General features: G+C 32.4%; 1 protein-coding gene and 2 long non-coding RNA genes across 5 annotated transcripts; 1 reads left to right on the top strand and 2 right to left on the bottom strand.

Moving 5' to 3' along the window:
- Positions 1-7,018: 7,018 nt before the first annotated feature.
- On the top strand, positions 7,019-8,308 carry LOC108816639 (uncharacterized). Of its 2 annotated transcripts, none has more exons than XR_001943894.2 (4): positions 7,019-7,113; positions 7,202-7,608; positions 7,814-7,885; positions 8,061-8,308. It is a non-coding gene; the product is annotated as an uncharacterized LOC108816639 (long non-coding RNA). The 2 variants fall into 2 exon arrangements; XR_001943895.2 differs by having other exon boundaries at positions 7,202-7,634.
- Positions 8,309-8,857: 549 nt separating this feature from the next.
- On the bottom strand, positions 8,858-9,985 carry LOC108816208 (protein MIZU-KUSSEI 1). Its single transcript, XM_018588778.2, has one exon. The coding sequence runs from the start codon at positions 9,824-9,826 to the stop codon at positions 9,152-9,154; it is 675 nt and encodes a 224-aa protein (XP_018444280.1). The 5' UTR covers positions 9,827-9,985; the 3' UTR covers positions 8,858-9,151.
- Positions 9,986-17,076: 7,091 nt separating this feature from the next.
- On the bottom strand, positions 17,077-19,531 carry LOC130497682 (uncharacterized). Of its 2 annotated transcripts, XR_008936689.1 has the most exons (3): positions 19,285-19,531; positions 18,189-18,344; positions 17,077-17,625 (listed from the first exon to the last, which is right to left on the bottom strand). It is a non-coding gene; the product is annotated as an uncharacterized LOC130497682 (long non-coding RNA). The 2 variants fall into 2 exon arrangements; XR_008936688.1 differs by lacking the exon at positions 19,285-19,531 and having other exon boundaries at positions 18,189-19,277.
- Between the last annotated feature and the right edge of the window lie 565 nt (positions 19,532-20,096).

Here is a 20,096-nt window from a genome sequence, read left to right as displayed (position 1 = left end):
AGAGCCTCAGAACCTTTGCTGGATGTCACGATTTCTGCATGCATCTGTCATTTTACGAGACATGGGTGTATATATTAACTACATCACGATGGTCTAGTAGTCGGATGACAAGTTTTAGGATTGGAAAACTCAAGGCAGAAGTTTTGCTTTGAGACGTCAATTATAGTTAACCATCACAAATATCTTATATTTTTTTTTGTAAACGAATCTAACAGGTTTTTATCTTGGAACAATTAGAACAACATTAACCCTTAAACCCGTTTTTATTTTTTGTTTTTGTCATAATTAAAAAAAAAACTAATAAATCGTAGATCGCCATGTGTCAGTAAGACTCGCAAACAATATAAGAATTCAACAAACTTGTTTTTTGCAGAAGAAATGAGAAAGGATAGTTTTTTAAAAAATGTGGACCCCACCTCTTAAGAACCCATTTAAGAGATGGAGATAATGGTGCTCTTAGATTCACCCTAAAAAGAAGCTTTAAATTTTACCTCCTCTCCAAAACCAGTTAAAATGTCATGTGTAAAATTAAATAAAAAATATTAAATTCACTTAAAATAACTGAAAAATAATAACGTCAATTTTAACGATGTTAACACCGTCAGCTAAACTCTAAATCCTAAATTTTAAATTTTAAATCAGACTCTAAATCATAAACCTAAACATGTACCTTAAACTCAAACTCTATACCATTAACCTAAAACCAAACTGTATACCCTAAACTCAAATCTTAAACATTAAATCGAAACCATATATCCTAAACCGAAATCATATACTCTAAACCCAAACCGGAAACCCTAAACACAAAACCTAAACTTAGATGTTATAGGGTTTGGGTTTAGACTTACGGTTTAGGTTTAAGATCTAAGATTTGACTATAGAATATAGGGTATATGGTTTGAGTTTAGGATATATGGCTTCGGTATAAGGTTTATGATTTGGGTTTAGAGTATATGGTTTGGATTTAAAGTTTAGGATATGGGTTTAGGGTATAGAGTTTAGGTTTAGAATTTAATATTTAGAGATTAGGGTTTAACTAGATGTATTAGCATCGTTAAAATTGACGTTATTTTCTATTTTAGTTATTTTTTTGAATTTTATATTTTTTATTTAATAATATATATGACACTTTAATTGATTTTAGAGAATGAGATAAATTTAGGGTAAACCTAAGTTTGGTTCTTTATCTTGACATACGTATCAATTATCACCATGTATATATAGATTGATTTAGAAATGATACCACATGATTCCATGAATGGTTTCTCGTGACATAGAACCACGAAATATCCATAAATTTTAGTTAGGCTGCACACTGTATACTGCATACGTGTATACAGGGGAGATTCTGAGAGGAACGGGATAAAAAAAATTTTGACAAAGAAATGGGCTTCCGATTTCTTTGTTTGGTCTGCCCATGCGTGCATATACTGTATCATATAGAGTTTTTTGATTAAAATATGATTTATAGATTGGTTATTCCTATCTAGTAACAAATTTTACAAAGTTATATCAACGGATCTTGTTTAAAGTTTTAAAAAGTGATTTTTAATTGCATAACTACATTCTATTTATATATGGAGTACTACATTTTTGAGATTTTGAAGTAAAACATTGTGCATCGCCCACGGCATGGATTCTTTTTTGTAAAGAGTGGTCGAAACTTGGTTTATCAACTTTTAAAACAATTTTTTTCATAACCAGGCCACCATAAAATACAACTAGATTATGATCCGCCCTTCTAAGGGCGGATTTATTTTTTGTTTTATATTTTTTTTAGAAATTTAATTTTTATATTTGTGTTGTTTAATCATATTTGTGTCTTTTTATATTATATTTCTTTTAAATGATCAATAAGATGTTTTAATCAATACTATTAAAATAGTTGGATCACACATATATTAATAGGTCATGTTCATGTTTTAATAGTATTGATATGTGTAGGTTTATTCTGTTTTCTGAATAGAAAAAAAACAAAAACAAAAAATATTTGGTTTTTGATAAATCTTAAATTTATCTTATATTTTTTTTTGTTTTATATTTTTTTAGAAATTTAATTTTTATATTTGTGTTGTTTGATCATATTTGTGTCTTTTTATATTATATTTCTTTTAAATGATTAATAAGATGTTTTAAAATACAATATATGGAGGTCAAATAGTAATAGTTAAAGAGAAAAAACGAAAAAAAAATAATCCACACAGTAATAACACAAGGTTCTTTCCTGCTCTTGACACCTCAGACTTTTAGAATCATGTGGGAGTGACATGTCAATAAATGAAAAAACTTTTTAAACCACTCAGAACATTTTGTTTCTCCACCTCAGAAATCTTTCTACGCTCTCTTCTTCGACATTGTCGCTCTCGTGCAATCAGAAACTTCATTCAATCTCCCCTTTTTCAATTTGACCTTCTTCGATCTATCGGTTCCATAACCTTCGCTTTGATTTATCAAGGCCAACGACGATCGGTTGATTTCATAGCGAAATCAACACAACTCCTCCTCTCGCATCTATACTCAGAACAGAAGAGCACCGTTCACAACTCGATCTATACTCACAACTCCTCCTCTCTCTTCCTCTCGCATCTATGGTTCTTCTCGATAGAGGCAATCTAAAAGAGAAAGTCTCAACCTTTTTTTATTCTGTTTTGCTTTGCCTCTGATTTGCTTTTGCTTTTGTCTGTTTGTAGTTATCAAATACGCTTATATGTTCTTTAAAAATGTATCTATATATATTGATTTATGCGTGCTAATGTTTCCCAGGATCTGTCCAGTGCCGTGGAGCAATTCAAACTCGGTTCTCTGTACCAGGAAGGAAACAAACGGGTCTTACCTATTTCCGTGCAGATGAAATCCCAATCTAGGCTTTGGTACGTACGACAGAACTTGGTCTACCCATTATCTTTGTTTAAGTTCTGAATCAGAAAGGAAGAGATGTGTTGCATAGACAGTGATGATGGGTTTTGATGTCTAGATTTCCTATCCCATTTGATTTTGCAGGGCATAAGGAGAAAGCGTACACGGTGCTACTGACACGGATGAAGAGATTAGTGGTTGAGGCAAGAGACAGTGTTGTGTCCTATATAGTTGCTTAGTGCAAGCTGCAGAAAAAAAAAAGAAATGATATCCTATGGTGTGAAGAAGATAGTGAGAGGTCCGGACCTTTGTTTGCTTACTAAGGTATGTTTTCCTCATGAGCTCTTTAAGTTTTGAAACCACACCCATGTCAGTGTCTTAAAAGAATGGTGATTTTCAAATAGACATAATACATAGCAAAGACAAGAAAAACATAAATATTAATAAAGTAGGTGTTGCATTATGTTTCTAATAAAAAAATAAAGCAAATGTAGAAATAGAAACCTACAAGATGAGACTGTGCCTAATCTTGATTTACACATAATTCATATAATCAATGAAACATAATATTTCTTTGTAGATTAAGTAGCAGTCACATACTTCGTCAAACTGTCCAACAACTCATTCATCACCAACCTCAATTTGAGAGAGTAGCATTTCATAACCACGGTAATCCCTTACACTCATCTCTAGAACAACTCGACTGCAATTTTCTAGGCATTGCCAAACAGCTTCAAATTTGGATGTTTTGCTCCCTTTTTTCTTGGGATATCTCAGAACAGCCTTTAATCCTTCAATGTTTTTCTTTGTCGAAATTTTGCAGCTTGCAAAGAGAGGAAGAGAAGATAGCAGTTTGGAACAAAATGCACAAGGTTTGGGACACTTGTGAGGATGAAAGTAGAACCTGCCATTAGAAAACTCGGTCCTCCTTCACTTATATGAAAACTCCCATAAACCAATCAAACCATGATGATTGTACTGATTTTTTTTTTTTTTGCTTGAATCACATGTGAAGCTGGAGAAGAAGAAAGACCATTACTGGATAAGATCTTTTACAAGCTTCAAACAACCAAGTCGAGAGGTCAGGTGGAGTTCAGTATTCAGTGATCATCAACGAGAACAAAAGTTTTGACTATAGATCCCTGCAATAAAACAGTAGCACAATATATATATACCAATAGCTACAACTCAAAAAGTTGAGAAATGAGATTCATGACATAGTGATTGGTGTCATGGAAGTTATTGAGAAACCAGAATTAAACTCTCATATATAGTTCCAGTTGGTTCTAAACGTCTGCACCAAAACCTGTAAAGTAGACAAAGGATAAAAAAAATCATGGGTTGTTTTTTTAAGCTTGGTCTGAGTAGTGACGGATGCTTATGGTTTGATCAGAGATGCGTGTATTGTTTTATACGAAAGTTATAAAATGAGATATGATGATGGTTAAATATTATCCTCGGGTCATCTAAAAAATAGACTGCACATTTAAAGTGATGAAAAGAAACAAGATCAACAATTAAAAATATAAAGGGATCTTGAACAATCTCCAATTCAAAAAGATATGAATTTCCTTTCACTTTGTTAAGGTTTTTTTTTTTTTGAAAAGGCCATTCTATTGTTAAGAAAAAAAAATGCACATTTGAATTCTTTGAAACTAACAAAAAAATAGAATTGTGTATTAGATCAGACATGTCAACACTATTGAGCCTCTCTTCTCTCTGTTATAATAAAATTAGAGAATGATTTTAGCTATAAAAAAAACTCTTCTAGAAAAAGTTTTCGTAAAGAATGCCCTTTATTAAAAAAAAAGTTTTCATAAACACTACATTTTTAGAAAGATACCAAAATCTAACAAAAAGTAATGTCAAAAATAATAACTACTATACAATAATATTTGTCATGCTATTAAATCACATCAAATTTCACCAATTTATTCTCTAAGATTTTAGTATTTAGTAACAAGCGAATACACAAATGTAGAAATTACAATATATGTTAGATTGTAAATATAAGAATAAGAAAACTTATAATTGATATTGATGTACTTATTTATTTTCAAAATATTTTTAAAATTATATTAAATTTAAGAAAAAATTAAAAAAAAAACTGCAGCATCGCTCGGGTAATTACTTAGATTTTGATTTCAAAATCTATCTTAATCATTTAATTAAGTATTTTTTCGTTGTGAACGACAATTATAAACAGAAATCGAGAGTTATCTAACTCCAACAAATATTGTCTATATAAACTAACAATAAGTATTTCAATAAGATGTATATACTCTTATTATATACTAAATTTAAATGTTTACAAAGAAACGTTATGATTTGATCTTAAGATATATACGTCACATTAAGAAATGATATTTATTCAAAATCACACAGAAAAGAACACATAATTTAGAGAAAAAAATATCTGATTTGAATTTTTCTATTAGGCCTCAAAATTATTTTATGGGATATCATTTTTATGTTTTAATATAAATTAAACCAAAAATTTTACTCCTTAGAATATAATATTTAATTATTTTCTTTTATGAAAACAATCCCATTGTTAACAAACACAACGAAGAATTACTATTTTTAAAACTACATAAAATGTAAAAGTAAAACCAAAGTTAGGAGTGCATTGTCTTACTAGATATGCATGGCTTCTTATATATATAAATATTCATCATTTTTTATTATAGTTTATTATTCATTGCTAACAAAATAAATTTTATAAGTTTAGTAACATTTTCTAGAATTGTAACTTCTCAAAATGTAGAAATATTTGTTATAAAATATTCATTTTTAATGATATATATATATATATAGATCATTTTCTCAAATCTGTAAGATATAATATTTCAACAATATTTATTAATTTTATAATATTTAAAAAATATAAGTATAAAATGATTTTAACAAAATTCAACCGCGGCGTAGCGCGGGAAATATCCTAGTGAACTTCAATGAGGCAAAATCCCCTACTATTTTGAAAACTAGAGGTGAGGAAGGAAGGGTGCTGGGTCGGTAACGAAGTAGACACCGAAGCTATGTCAGATTCTTCTGTCATGTGGTTGTTGTTTGGTCGGGCATCGCTCTCAGTATCCGCCTTGATCAGCTTATCCTTAACGCAGGTGCCTGTGCGTGCTTCCCACGCGCCGGTGGCCCCTAAATGATTCTCAGCTTTCAAAGAGATTACAAAAGCAAGATGGCAGGAAAGGAGTCAAAAGCAATGAATGACACACTAAACCCAATTTCATCATCTCTTAGTAACAAGTCGTAAGCAATATTCCATAATTATTGAGCGATGATTTCGATTGCTGATCAGTCTCCTTATCATAATATGATTGAATTATTAGGTGATACCACATACTTGACTTTTTTTTTATTTGGTAAAATGTTAACCACATATTTAACTTGTTATACTATCTATATGGATTGGTAAACCCCTAATAGATATTTCACCAATAAATGAAAACATAAAATGAAAATAAAAGAGAGGACTAAAATACTTAGAGATATTCATGATAAAGTTTTGTCACATATCTCAATTTCACGATTAGTTCAGTTTTGAAGTATAAAAATTTAATTAAATAAATTTGAAATATTAATTTTATTTAGTTTGTATATCCTGTTAATTTTGTAGAATCAGGATATATGTATATGTTTTCTTAATAATTCATAAGTGTTTTATTTTTTTTAGGAATCTGTCCACCAGCATCAATGAAATCTAGTTGTTCGTAATATAGTTTAGATATTCATATTGCATGATCACACAAGTGGAATATATCTAAAATAGTAGGTTTCGAAGTTTAGTTGTTTAACATCTTTCCAAGTTCATTTTACTATTCAACCACGCTTTGGTGGTTGATATATAACTTATTCCACCGTTATTTAAAAATTCTTCGAGGATATCCAATTAGTGTATAACGTTGTGATTTTATAATAGGTTTTCTACCTGATCCAATATACCACAGAAATATATAAACTATTGACATCCGTAGTTTTAAAATATGCACAAACCGTACATTAAAATAACATCATAAGGACTAGTTTTTTCATAATCACAAGTGCACTAAAGTGCTGTTCGTTTGGTCGCCGCAGGTACCTGCGTCTGCGGCTGCGGCGATCTTTTTCGGAAATCTTGTTCGTTTGATTGACGCTGGTACCTGCGTCGATCTGCTGCGTCTAACGCTGTGTCTAACGCCGAAGCCTGCGTCTGACGCCGAAAAATCTCGCGTCCGCGACATAAATGATGCGGCTAGACTGGTAATTTACAATTTTGCCCTTAATATTTTTTAATATTTACCAATAAACCTAACCCTAATTGACGCATCTTCTTCTCCAATTGACGCAGCATATCTTCTCTTCTCTTCCTCTTCCATTCACAGACCACAAGCTCTCTCTTCCATTCACAGACCACCACCACGAGCTCTCTTCTCCGATAGATGCAGGACACATACCTCGAGCTCTCTCTCTTCTCCGATTGACGAAGACTTCGAGCTCTCTCTCTCTTCTCTGATAGACTCAGACCTCGAGCCCTCTCATCTCTTCGTCCTCGAGCTTAGACCTCTCTTTGAGCTTCGACCAAACCCATATCGAGCTTTCTCTTCTCCTCCACAGACGACGCCTCTCGAGCTCCCTCGTCTCCTCCACAGACGCATCTGGAGCTCTCTCCATCTTAGACTCAGCTCTCTCTCTCTCAAGCTCACACTGTTTCTTGAGACTGATTCTCTGTTCTAAAGCTTTGTCTCTCACTCTATTGTAAGAGCTTTGGGTCTCACTCTATTGTAAGAGTTAAGACTGTTTTATTTTTTCTTCTAGTGATCAGGAAGATGGACAAATGTTTAAGAAATGTTTGTATACTATTTTGGTGTTTCCCTTGAAGTTTCGTATGTTATCTTTGCTGTTCTTGTGATCTTTAGTAACTTTTTACTTGTGTCTTATGTTACTGTTTTCTGTGCTGCAGATCCATCCTTGGTAAGCCATCCGAGTATTGGCTCTCTCATATCAAACTCTCTCCAAGCTCAGACCCACTCAAGTAAGTTGTTTCTTCTTTTTGCTTTTTGTTTAGTAAGTTGTGGTTGCTTCTTGTTGAGTATCATACTGTTTGATGCTAGTGATGGTGTCTTGTGTTGTCTTTGCGTTTGGTTCTGCACTTCTTCTATCAGACTGTTTATTTAGTCTCATTGCATATTTTTTCTATCTTTTTACAGGTCTCTCAAGTTCAGACTCTCAAGCTCAGACCCTCTCAAGCTCAGACTGCTGCTCGAGGTCTGTTGTGATAGTCTAGATGTTTGAATTGTCTCAAGTTTGCTCAGACTACCATTGTTCTTCTCCAGCTTGCTCAGACTATGTGATCTTTTTTCATTATTCTCTTGTTGTACAAAGAAACTTGTCATTGTATTGGAAAATCTGTATCAAAGAACATAATTTTGTTTCAAATCTCATCTATTTCTTTTTAGTGTATGTGTATCCCATGGAAACAAATTTAAAATACAAATTTTTCTAATGAAAAAGCAAATCAGACTGACATTATTGAAGAGAACAGATTAGTATACAAACAGATACAAATTTATAGATTTTTAACATTTTTATAGATGTAAATATATTTAAACTACATTTTATTTATTTAAAATACAATTATAAAAATTTATAACTATATATGATATTTTTTTGCTCTCTTGTTTGTTTGAACTAAGTTTGGTTTATGTAAAAATCCCTAAACTAAATTAAATAAAATCAGTTAAAAATTTCACATTAAATATATATTTTATGGATTTTACCCAAATTAAATTTCATAGTTTTAGCATTGAAAATGATTTAGTTAAAATACTCAAAATATTAATATATTAACTGTGATTAATTATTTAGTTAAATTTTATTTTATTATTTTAATATATTAACTCATGTAAATGTATGATTTAGTTTTATAACAAAAATATTGTTATATTTGTATATTTGAACAAAAATTTATTACCAAGTAAACATAATATTTTTATGGATATAAACATATTTAAACTATATTTTATTTATTTAAAATATAATTTTACAATTTTTAAAATAAAATAATGAATAAATGAAAATAACCGCAGCGTCTATCAAACGAACATCATTCAAATTTGTTTCCTGCGTCGGCGTCAGCGTCAACTATCTGCGTCTTCGAAACGAACAACAATCTATGACTGCGTCAACGTCTACGAAACGAACAACAACCAAACGAGTTTGACGCTGCCGCTGACGCCGACGCCGACGTTGACGCCGACGCAGAAACCTGCGGCAACCAAACGAACAGGCCTTAAGTATATCACGATCTCAAAAGAAAAATGCTAAGCTCCTGTCCATAACTACCCTCTGGGTTGACCATATGAAACGCTTCCGAGTCACTCGACCCGGTGACTCTCTCAAACTTCGTCCTCAAATACAACGTCTCGCCGTTTGGAACCACCCCTGCGCCAACGGAAACAGACTTCATCATCTGAAGAAACACGACGTCGCTTTCAGTCATCTCTCTCTTCACGGCGAACCCAACTTTCCTTCCGTTGCAGTACATAGACCAAACCGGCACGTCTAAGATATTATCCCTTCGGTTGCTTTTGCTCCGGAGAGCGATTCGGAGAAAGCCCTCCTCCATCTCCCGAGCTAGAGCGGCGGTGGGAACGGCTAGCTCGAGTAGGAGGAGAGGCGACCGAGAGAACGGGTGAGTGTCGTCTTGGAGGCAGAAGCTGACGTGGCCATGACGGTGACCGAAGAATGTTCCGGTAACAACGGCACCGGTTTTGTCGGAGAAAGAGGAAGATACTGTATCGTTATGGTCGGAGGGAAGAGATTGGTAAGTACAACAGTATGGGATTAAGCACTCGATGAGGGAACGTAGAGTTCGTCGGAGACGGACTTCACGGGCACAGTCAACGTTGGTTGGAGAGTTAATGACTCGTAGATGGCTGCTTCTTTCTCTACCCAAGTCTACCATCGTTCTCATATATATTGTTGGTACTTGGTGGTGTAGAGTATAAAAAGAGAATGAGTTTGATGTAGAGAAATGAGAGGAAGTTTGATGATATATGTAAAGGTATGAGGCGTAAATGGATTAATTTATTTTTTTATATAATGTATTTAAACTTATTATTTTATTTGGGTCATCAACTTTATGATGTTATATAATAATGGATAGAATACATATTACACGCGTGTGCTTTCATCGTTTCTGTTTTCGAGTAACTGATTGATTGCTCCTCCTTAATTAGTTTGTTCACCAAACGGGTGTAAACTTAGCTGAATTAAGTGTCACGTTTTATGTAATTGGGAAACTAGATATCCGAAATTATGGAAACTATAAATGATGTTGATAAGAAGGGAATAGAGGAAGTGATCTAATTGGTTGGACTAACAAGACATGGGCTCACTTGAAATGTAATGTAGGACCAGGTCGATGCGTCTGTGGTTTTCTTGAACTGTTTTGTTTGTTGTATCTACGGATCTACCTCTGTAATTTTCTGTCATTTCTTTAATAATGCTAATTATTTACATATCGAAATATACTAGAAATATGCATGATATAAGTTTCTTTTTCTTTTCTAATATGTTCCTTTCTTAATCGACGTCTAATTTAAATTATATTTCTGAAGTATGCATGGTATACATACGCTGTTAAGGGACGCAACGATTGTATTTTATCGATAAGTTATGTGTACTTGTAAATTAATCGTGACTAGATTTTGACCCGCACGCCCGTGCGGATGTATTCTTTTATAAAATATGTTCTTATTTGTTTTTCATGTCAATATTAGAGTTGGTCAAAAAATCTAAATCCAAAAAATCGAACCGATCTCAATCCAAAATGAAGTACCAAACCAAAACCGAAATTGATTAAATATCCAAATTATTCAAAAATTTGTATTTAGAGAAGTGAAACCGAATCCGATCCGAACCGAAGTATTTCGGATATCCGAATTTATATGCTTATATATATTATTTTTTAAATTTAATGTATATCAAAACATCCAGAATATATATGGTACTTTTAAATAATTGAAAATATATATAAATAGTCAAATTTAAATATCTAAAATTGTTAATGTATACTCAAAACACCAAAATTACTTAAAAGAATTATTGATTATCTATCTAATATTTAAATCAAACCAATTTATATATTAAGTTTAGGTATTCTGACATATATTTTTAAATTTATATGTAATATATTATTTTTTATAGATTTTGAGAATTTAAAGTATATAATGAATTTTAAAAATAATTTAAATGGGTTATCCGAACCCGAATGAACCCAAACCAAAATTTAGAAATATTCGAACGGGACTAAATCTTTGACCCCGGAAAACCAAAATCCAAACAGATCCTAACAAAACCCGAATGAGTACCCGAACGCCCACCCCTAATTCACAATCTATTTGTTTCCTTTAAAATTGGAGCAAACATATAACTAATAGTATTTTATACGTACTATCATATAAATAATCACATATATTATATTTTTAAAATTTAATGTGAAATATAAAAATCATAATTTAAGTTGGTAATATGAAATTTGAATTTGTATTGTATTTTCTTATATATAAACATTTTTAATACTGGTCATTGGAAAATATTTTAGTAAACATAAACTTTTGAATATATGTATATTTTGAATCAATTTTTGATATAAATCAACTTTAAATTATTTTTTGATTTGAAATATATATACGTATAAACTTTAATTTTTTTATAATTATTTTAGTCAAATGATATTTTAGATAATTAAATTAACTCATTTTCGTATATTTTAAAGTTAGCTCAAATAGATAGTTTTCATAATATAATATATTTCCAATTTTTAATAACATAAATTTATTATTTTCTTAATATATTAATATATTGTTATCTATGTTTTCAAACAAAATTATATATTTTATAATGCGATGATGTTCATGTTTTCAAACAAACCTTTTTAACTGTTATTCATGTTTCCAAACAAACATATTTTTAAATTGCTATCCAAATTTCCAAACAAATATCTTTTTTTTTAAAATTGTTATTCATGTTTTAAAATAAACCTAATTTGTAATTTAGTTTTAATAATATAGATATGAATAATTATGATTTATACTGGATCAAATTTTGTGGTACGTTAATTATAAAAAGTAGTCTACTAAATTTCTAAAAGGTTGGATTTGATTATGTTGACACCACTAAACCTAGAAATAATTTTTTTTTGTATACGTACACAGTTGGGAATCATAAGTTATATTTCGTGTCTGGGTCAACTCGTAAGGACCATAATAATAAGTCAAAATTGTTCTTATAATAATTTGTTTTTGTATATGTACACAATTGGTATCATAAGTTATATTTCGTGTCTCGGATCCAACTTGTAAAGATAATAATAATAAGTCAAATCGTTCTCATAATTGTATGATATGTGCATGCGGACTATATATGAAGTGGATTTTTTTTAAAGTATAAGATGTGATCAATATTTCAGCCCAAATAATTATAGTTAATCATAAGTAATGAGCTTCAGCGATAGTTAGTAATGGTGAAAGCATGCCCGAAATTTAATTATTAAGTTAAGAAGTAATGGCATTTGATGGTAATTTTTTGGGAAAAGTCAGCCTTAATAATTAATTGTACTTCAGTTTTAATAGTTTAGATATATCAATATGTACCATATACGCCTACCTTTTAAACACCATATAATATAAATGAATTTCCCAAAGAACAAGTTTTGCTTTATTAGGTTAGTTTTCGGAGTGTTGACAAAAAAGGTTAGTTTTTGGAGTTGAGAAAAAAAGATGATCTAGTAATGGTGAGTATACACATCGGGACCGTCTAATATCACGTGTAAGTGGAGCGGTCGATTAAGATCCGAATCGAAAAATAAAAATAAAATAATTTTTTTGAAAAATAAATATATAAGATTAAAAAATATAATATAAAACTTTAAACTTTTAAATATATTATTAAATTTAGAGCTGATAATTTAAAAAAACGTTAAATATATAAAAATAAAGCTATAAATTCTTATAAAACTATTCAAATACATCGTTAAATATATCATTAATATTTTTTTAAGAGAATTTATAAATAATTTGAGACGGCCCTAATACACATAAAAGTAACATAGCAATGAGAAGACCGTAGAAGAGCATAAATATTTCAATATGAATATATGATGATATCGTGAGTTGTTATTCTCTTAAGTTCTAGCAGATATATACTCTTTTGCGTTTAAGGCTTTGCCTTAGAGCATCTCTAATGTAAAACTCTGTTTTTCCTCCAAAATAGAGTAAAAGTGAATATGAAGTAAAATTGCTCTAATCCTACTCTATTTTTCACTTCATAATGGAGTCATCAACAAACAAAAAATAGATTACTCCATTTATAGAGTAAACTTCAAAATGGAGTGAGATATGGAGTTGAGTTGGAGCATATGTTACTGCATAATCATTTTTACTCTATTTTGGAGTTAAAAATGAAGTTGGGTTGGAGATGCCCTTACTACATGATAAGTATTGTCTAAGAGCACCATTAACCCTAGTGGTTTAATGGTTGCTTATGAATATTTTAATTAAAAAAATAAAGAAAGAGAAGAAACAGAAAAAGAAGAACGTTTAATTAAGCGTTGGTGTTTGGTGTTTTTGCAGGCCTTACTGACACGTGGTGGTCCGCCAATGGTTCTTTTATTAATTTTTTTTAATCACAAAGAAAAAGATGGAAAAAATTAAAATTGTTAAGCACCTCCTTTTTGAACCACGGCCGTTGATGATGCTCTAAGGGTTCGAGTGGAAAAAAAGATAAAAAGATGGATCGTACGTCAGTGAATGTTCCACCTGTAAATCTCCATTCAAAAAAACATAACAAATACATTTGTTACATTATTTAAAAATGTTTGATCTTTTTTTTTTTGTCATCGACTTTTACAGACTCAAAACGACTTTGTAAACCAAACGGGTAACTCTGCATCCATATGCACGACAAAGGTCGGTTGATTCCTAGCACTTCTAGCGAGGCTGTCGGCCTTTTGATTCTTCGTGCGAGATACATAAATAATATATGAACTATGAAAGTTTCCTTTTAAAGTCTCGATATCTGTTAAATAGGTTGTAAAAGCAGGCCATTCTTCTGGTTCCGAAACCATCTTCACCAATTGAGAACAATCTGTCGCAAATGTAACCCTGTACTGCCTCAGGTTCCGCATACACTCCATCGCCCATATTAAAGCTTCTATCTCTGAGTGGAGAGGAGATAGGGAAGCCCTGACATTCCGTGCTCCCATAAGACCATCATATCCCTCAAGTATACTATACCACCCCTGTCCCGAGAAGATTTCCTTATCCTTCCAGGATCCATCAATAAAACACCACCGTTCTTGAATGGACGGAAGATCCGAATTTTGTTGACCTATTACTGGTGTAGGGGGAATTTGTGCCTCCTTCCAAAGCTTTGATTCTGTGTCTGCTAGTTTTAGGGTATCCATAGGTTCAACATCCAAATTGTTAAAAACCTTATTATTCATTGCTTTCCAAATATACCATAATATCCAAGCAAACCGATGATCCTCCAATTTTGGAAGAACTCTCCAAAATAAATAATCCATATTAGTGAATATAGACTCTGTGGGGAAAATGAGTGATTAGATGGGATCTGGGATAGTGCCCAAACCTGACGCGCTGGAGGACATTCAAAAAATACATGGTTAATTGATTCCTCTGGAGCACCACATCTATTACAATATAAGTCCCCGGATAATCCTCGTGAGTGTAAGTTCTTCCTTACCGAAATACATCCTGACACTATTTGCCATAAGAAATATTTAATCTTTGGTGGACAGTGAATTTTCCAGCAATGTGCCTTAATGAAATCAACTGTCGGACCAAAAATCGGTAAAGGTTTCCCCTTATCCGGATAAACCCGTTCCACCTGGTATCCTGATTTGACCGAATATTTTCTGTTTTGAGTAAAATGCCATCCATCCGTGTCCATGCTATGAAACCTACTCAATGGAATGCTTTCAATAATACTTACATCATTGGGATCCACCAAAGCCCTTATTGCCTGTGAGTTCCAGATACGTAGCTCTGGATCAATAAGTTGATCTACCGTGAGATCGGGGTGACTGAGAACATGATTTTTGTTTGCTGGTCTCGGGCGAGTGGTTGGGAGCCAAGGATCATTCCATACTGATATGGAAGACCCTGTTCCTATCCTTTTGATTAGTGCTTTGCTAACCAGAGATCTAGCTGAAATAATACTCCGCCAGCCATATGACGGTGAGTATGAACGGATCGGTTCCAGGGGTGAAGCATTTTTGAAATACCGTCCTTTAAAAACTCGTGAAAAAAGTGTATTAGGCTTCTCTATCAGCCACCATAGTTGTTTCCCTAGCATAGCTGTGTTAAAATCCAGTATATCTTTAAAGCCCAGACCACCTTCCTCTTTACTGATATATACTTTATCCCAAGATTGATCTACTAGTAGTTAAGATTAACGAAGAAATATGAAGTAAAATAATAGACTGAATAGTACAGTTGAATCACCCCATATTTGGAGTCTAACAACCGGTTCATTTTCTTCTTATTTTCTTAAAATGTTGTTGATTATTTTTACAATATTAAAGTTGGTTAGTTTTACATAAATATTAATTTTAAAATAGACTCATCGTCCATATTCTAGTCATTATTTAAGCTGATAAAGTAAAATAAACTAAATATATATTTTATATATAATGTTTCATTGTAAACATATTTTTACACTTTTAAATTTATTTACGAAATGACCAAGATTTATTTTTAAAATATATGTTTTCTAAATTTAAATAAAGTAAAATTTACTAATATGTTATAATATATATTTTGCATTTAGTTGATGTAATTAATTTTATAAAAATATAAAATAAAATACCAATTTCATAAGTTATTATAAATTTGTACGGTGTTTTGAACTATTTTTTATTTAAAATACTAGGGTAGACCCGCCCTACGGGCGGGATTTGATGGATTGTTTTTATAAAATATGTGATTTTGTGTAAATTTTCTTTTATATTAAGTTGGATTGAATATAATTATGTTTTCTATAACAAATTTTAACTATTACTAAAATTATTGCACTTATTATTTTTGCTGTTTTAATCCTGAATAATAAAGTTTTATTATGTTTCAGTTTTATAACACTATAAAATACATAAATGAATCAGATTTGATCTTTGTCAAAGTTATTGTAGTTGTTTTATAGAATGTTAGTAATTGATATTAAAGCTTATTGCCAAATAAAAATCAGATTGGTAGAGAGAAGCAGAGAGATATAGGAAGAGAAAGTATGAAAATGAAGATATGACTTACAACTATTAAGAAAATTTATTAAAAGTATTTTAATAAGACTAATATTTTTTTGTCAGCTAATAAAACTAATAATATATCAAATATTTGAACTACTTTAATCATAATATTTTTGATATCTTTTCATTTAATATATATATATACACACATATATATAAGGTTTTGAAAATATCTATTTAAGAAGATCTTAACAAAATCTTAATTCAAAAATTATATGTAAATAGTTTCAGTAATTTCGTAATTATTTTTGAAATAATATTATACATTAATATATCCAATAATCGTTTATAAAATGAAAAATAAATACTCTATCATACTTCATCTATTATATAATCCCTATGAATCATATTATAAATATTTTAAAAATATCTTAATTTCAAAAAGTTTATGTGAATATTTTCACTAATTTTGTAATGAGCAATGAACTATTATTTTGCATTAAAATATATTTAGCTATTGTTTATAAAATTAAAAATAAAAATTATATCCCAATTTTATCTAGTTTCAATCATATTAAAATAAAATTATTATATTTAACTAAATATGATAAAATTATATTAATAGAGTTAACAGACGTGTTTGTATGTTAAGTGAGAAAAAGTTGAAATAAAGAAATCAAGAAACATAGCTGAAGCAAGCTTTGGTGTTCGAATAATTTCAAAATATAGGAGATCATATCAGGAGTTGAGATTTCATTGACATATATTTTTTTTTTATTTGTGTCTTTTGTTCGTGCATATATATTTTGAAGATATTGATCGTTTTCATATAAGTATTGAAATTGTTTGAAGATATTTTTGGAATTCATGAAGTAACATTTTTAAATACAGTTATTTAGATACAATAAAATCATAACTTGCTCCCCCTCATCTATTCGATACTTCTCATACTAACCATATATTGATAACACGTAATTCCACTACTATTTCTTCCTTTAAGCTTAAAGAAACTCAAAGTCTCGACCATTTCTTGTTTGTGGGTACATAGATAAATCTTGAGAGGAGTTTTACGGTTTAGAGTGATGCATACATGGGTTTAGTTTAAAAGCAATCTCTAACTTTAGCAAGAAGGAGGTCACTCCTCTTCACGTCGCTTCAAAGCTTTTAACTTCCACAAGATCAAATCTTTTTCGAAGGGCATGTCTCAAATATCATCCTCTCACTTCCCTTGGTCGCCAAATAGTGCAACCTTCTCCATTGTCGCGCTCGAGATCTGTTTCAAGGTTTCCCTCAACAGGCTTCCCATCTATCCAACCCTCTGTTTCAGTCTCAACCCTCGCTCTCCAGCGCTTTGGTCGCAGCTCTGAACAGAACACATGCGCATCAGAGGAGAGGGTGTGCGGCGCCGTAGCAGAGCTGTTCCATATTCGACAGAGCTGTTCCGTTCCAGGCCTAAGCTTTCTATCTCTTTCAACTGCCTTATCACAGTCCTTGATGCACGAATCATACTGACACAAACACATTCACATTAGGTTCAACCTCGTGCCAAGTAAATCATCATATTGCATCAAACATGATCATATAACCACATACCAAGTGAATCACTATAGATTAATACACATAAAACACTAAATATGGATGCACTCATAATATTGAATTAAACATGATCACATTTAGACTCAACCACGTACCAAGCAAATCACATAAGAACTGTTAACTAATAATATACATAAAAAAAATATTTTAAGACCTTAGCTAACCCAAGTAAACCAAGTAAACCAAGTAAGAATTGAACCCAGATTTGGAAAAATGCCCTAACCCAGACATCAATTGTCATGTGATTCCACGCACGTCTATCTAGATACAAATCTAAAAATTTAAATAACTCTAAAGATTAACACTAAATTATTGGCAACAACAATTTATTCCATACACAATTTGATTCTTAGGTTATAGCTAAGAACTCGTGACAAAAAAAAGGTTATAGATAAGAACACATCACAACGTATCAAATCTTTATCAAACGAACAAATCAAACACTTACATAGATACTCATACCATAGTTACATACCAGAGATTGTAAGGATTTGATTGACTTAGGACATTACGCGGCTGACGAAGGGATATTTGCTTCTATTTTCTTCTTCCAGTCATTGAGAGTGTTCATCTCTTTTTCCATGAGACCTTGTCTTCTTCGTTTTCACTCATCTACCACATGGCTCTTTACCTACATAAAGTCTATACCTTTATATGTTTGTGCTTAGGCAAAACAATAGAGTTAGCCATTTTGGTCGCTTGGTATTCTGGAAAGCTTTTGAGTGAGAAGATTGAACTGATGAATTTTAGGGTGTAAAACATACCCTTTGTAACGCCCCGACCCGCCCACGGCTAATGGGCCACCCACGTCCGCTCTCTCGGCCCGTGGGCCCCATCCCATCCGACGGTCGGTCGTTAATTTTCCAAAGGCTCGAAATCATCGTCTACTGACCCTGCAATCACCACCCGACCTTTCCCCGTGCTTTGGCCTCACTCGCACGCTATCGCGAATGACTTCCCGATAGGTCACCCATCCTTCCACTACTCCAGCTCAAGCACGCTTAACTCTGGAGTTCTTTCAGGATGTGTTCCGGAAAAGGTAAGTCAACTTTGGTGATATAGGTAGCCAAATCAATTCTCTTAAGCCTTTTCACATATCACAACTCGGGATGTTACAATTCACCCCTCTCAAAGAACGCAACGTCCTCGTTGCGCTCCACGACAGGTCTCAAGACGCCTCTCAGGTCAGAACTGAGACGGCTAACCAGCTCTGATACCACTTGTAACGTCCCGACCCGCCCACGGCTAATGGGCCACCCACGTCCGCTCTCTCGGCCCGTGGGCCCCATCCCATCCGACGGTCGGTCGTTAATTTTCCAAAGGCTCGAAATCATCGTCTACTGACCCTGCAATCACCACCCGACCTTTCCCCGTGCTTTGGCCTCACTCGCACGCTATCGCGAATGACTTCCCGATAGGTCACCCATCCTTCCACTACTCCAGCTCAAGCACGCTTAACTCTGGAGTTCTTTCAGGATGTGTTCCGGAAAAGGTAAGTCAACTTTGGTGATATAGGTAGCCAAATCAATTCTCTTAAGCCTTTTCACATATCACAACTCGGGATGTTACACCCTTTATAGTAGAAGATTCAGAGCAAGGGAGTAAAGAGAGATGTGTTTAATAATAAATCGTGGGAGGAGTGGACAGCTAGTTTAATTCGTCCATTAAAGCCGATGTTTGGATTCTCACTGATTCTGTAACGCATGGAATATTTGTCGCCGGTCAGATGAAGACACGAAGAACTGCAACGGCCAGAACAATAGAAGGAGGTAGCGGCGGAGTCTAACAGCGCAGAAGAAAAAACATGATAAATGCAAAACGACACCTATTAAGCTTTTTAGGGTTTCTACAGATGGGCTTTGAAGGCAGATGACAATACGAAGCCCAACCACACAACAAACCCACATATAATGCCGAATGAGTTAAATGAACCGCAGCGCTTTGATTTAGTGAACACGTGTCACGACCAGATGAGAGTATTTACTTACGTGGCAAGATGAGAAGAGAATTATGCTTTTCTTTATAGTATTAGATATTTTAGGAACAAAACTTAGGTTCACCCCCTAAGGTGAACCTCTACATTCACCCACCAATAGGAATTAGTTAATTGAGATTTGATATCTCTTATAAAAGGAAACCAAATAATAATGATTTAATGAAATAAAATTATATTTTTAGATAAATAAAAAATAGTAGCAATCATCAAAAAAATACATTCTTTTTAATATTGATAAATCCGTCAGAAAATACTAAACCCTAAACCCTAAATTATAAACCCTAAACCCTAAGTTCTAAATATTAAACCCTAAATCCTTAGGGAAAGCCTGAATCCTTGGGCAAATCCTATACCCTAAACCCTTAAATTTAAACCAAACCTTAAATC

Source organism: Raphanus sativus, chromosome 7 (assembly GCF_000801105.2).
Source record: "Raphanus sativus cultivar WK10039 chromosome 7, ASM80110v3, whole genome shotgun sequence".
NCBI lineage: Eukaryota > Viridiplantae > Streptophyta > Magnoliopsida > Brassicales > Brassicaceae > Raphanus > Raphanus sativus.
Note: the sequence above shows the minus strand (reverse complement) of the source record. Positions and strands in the feature narration are given on the sequence as shown.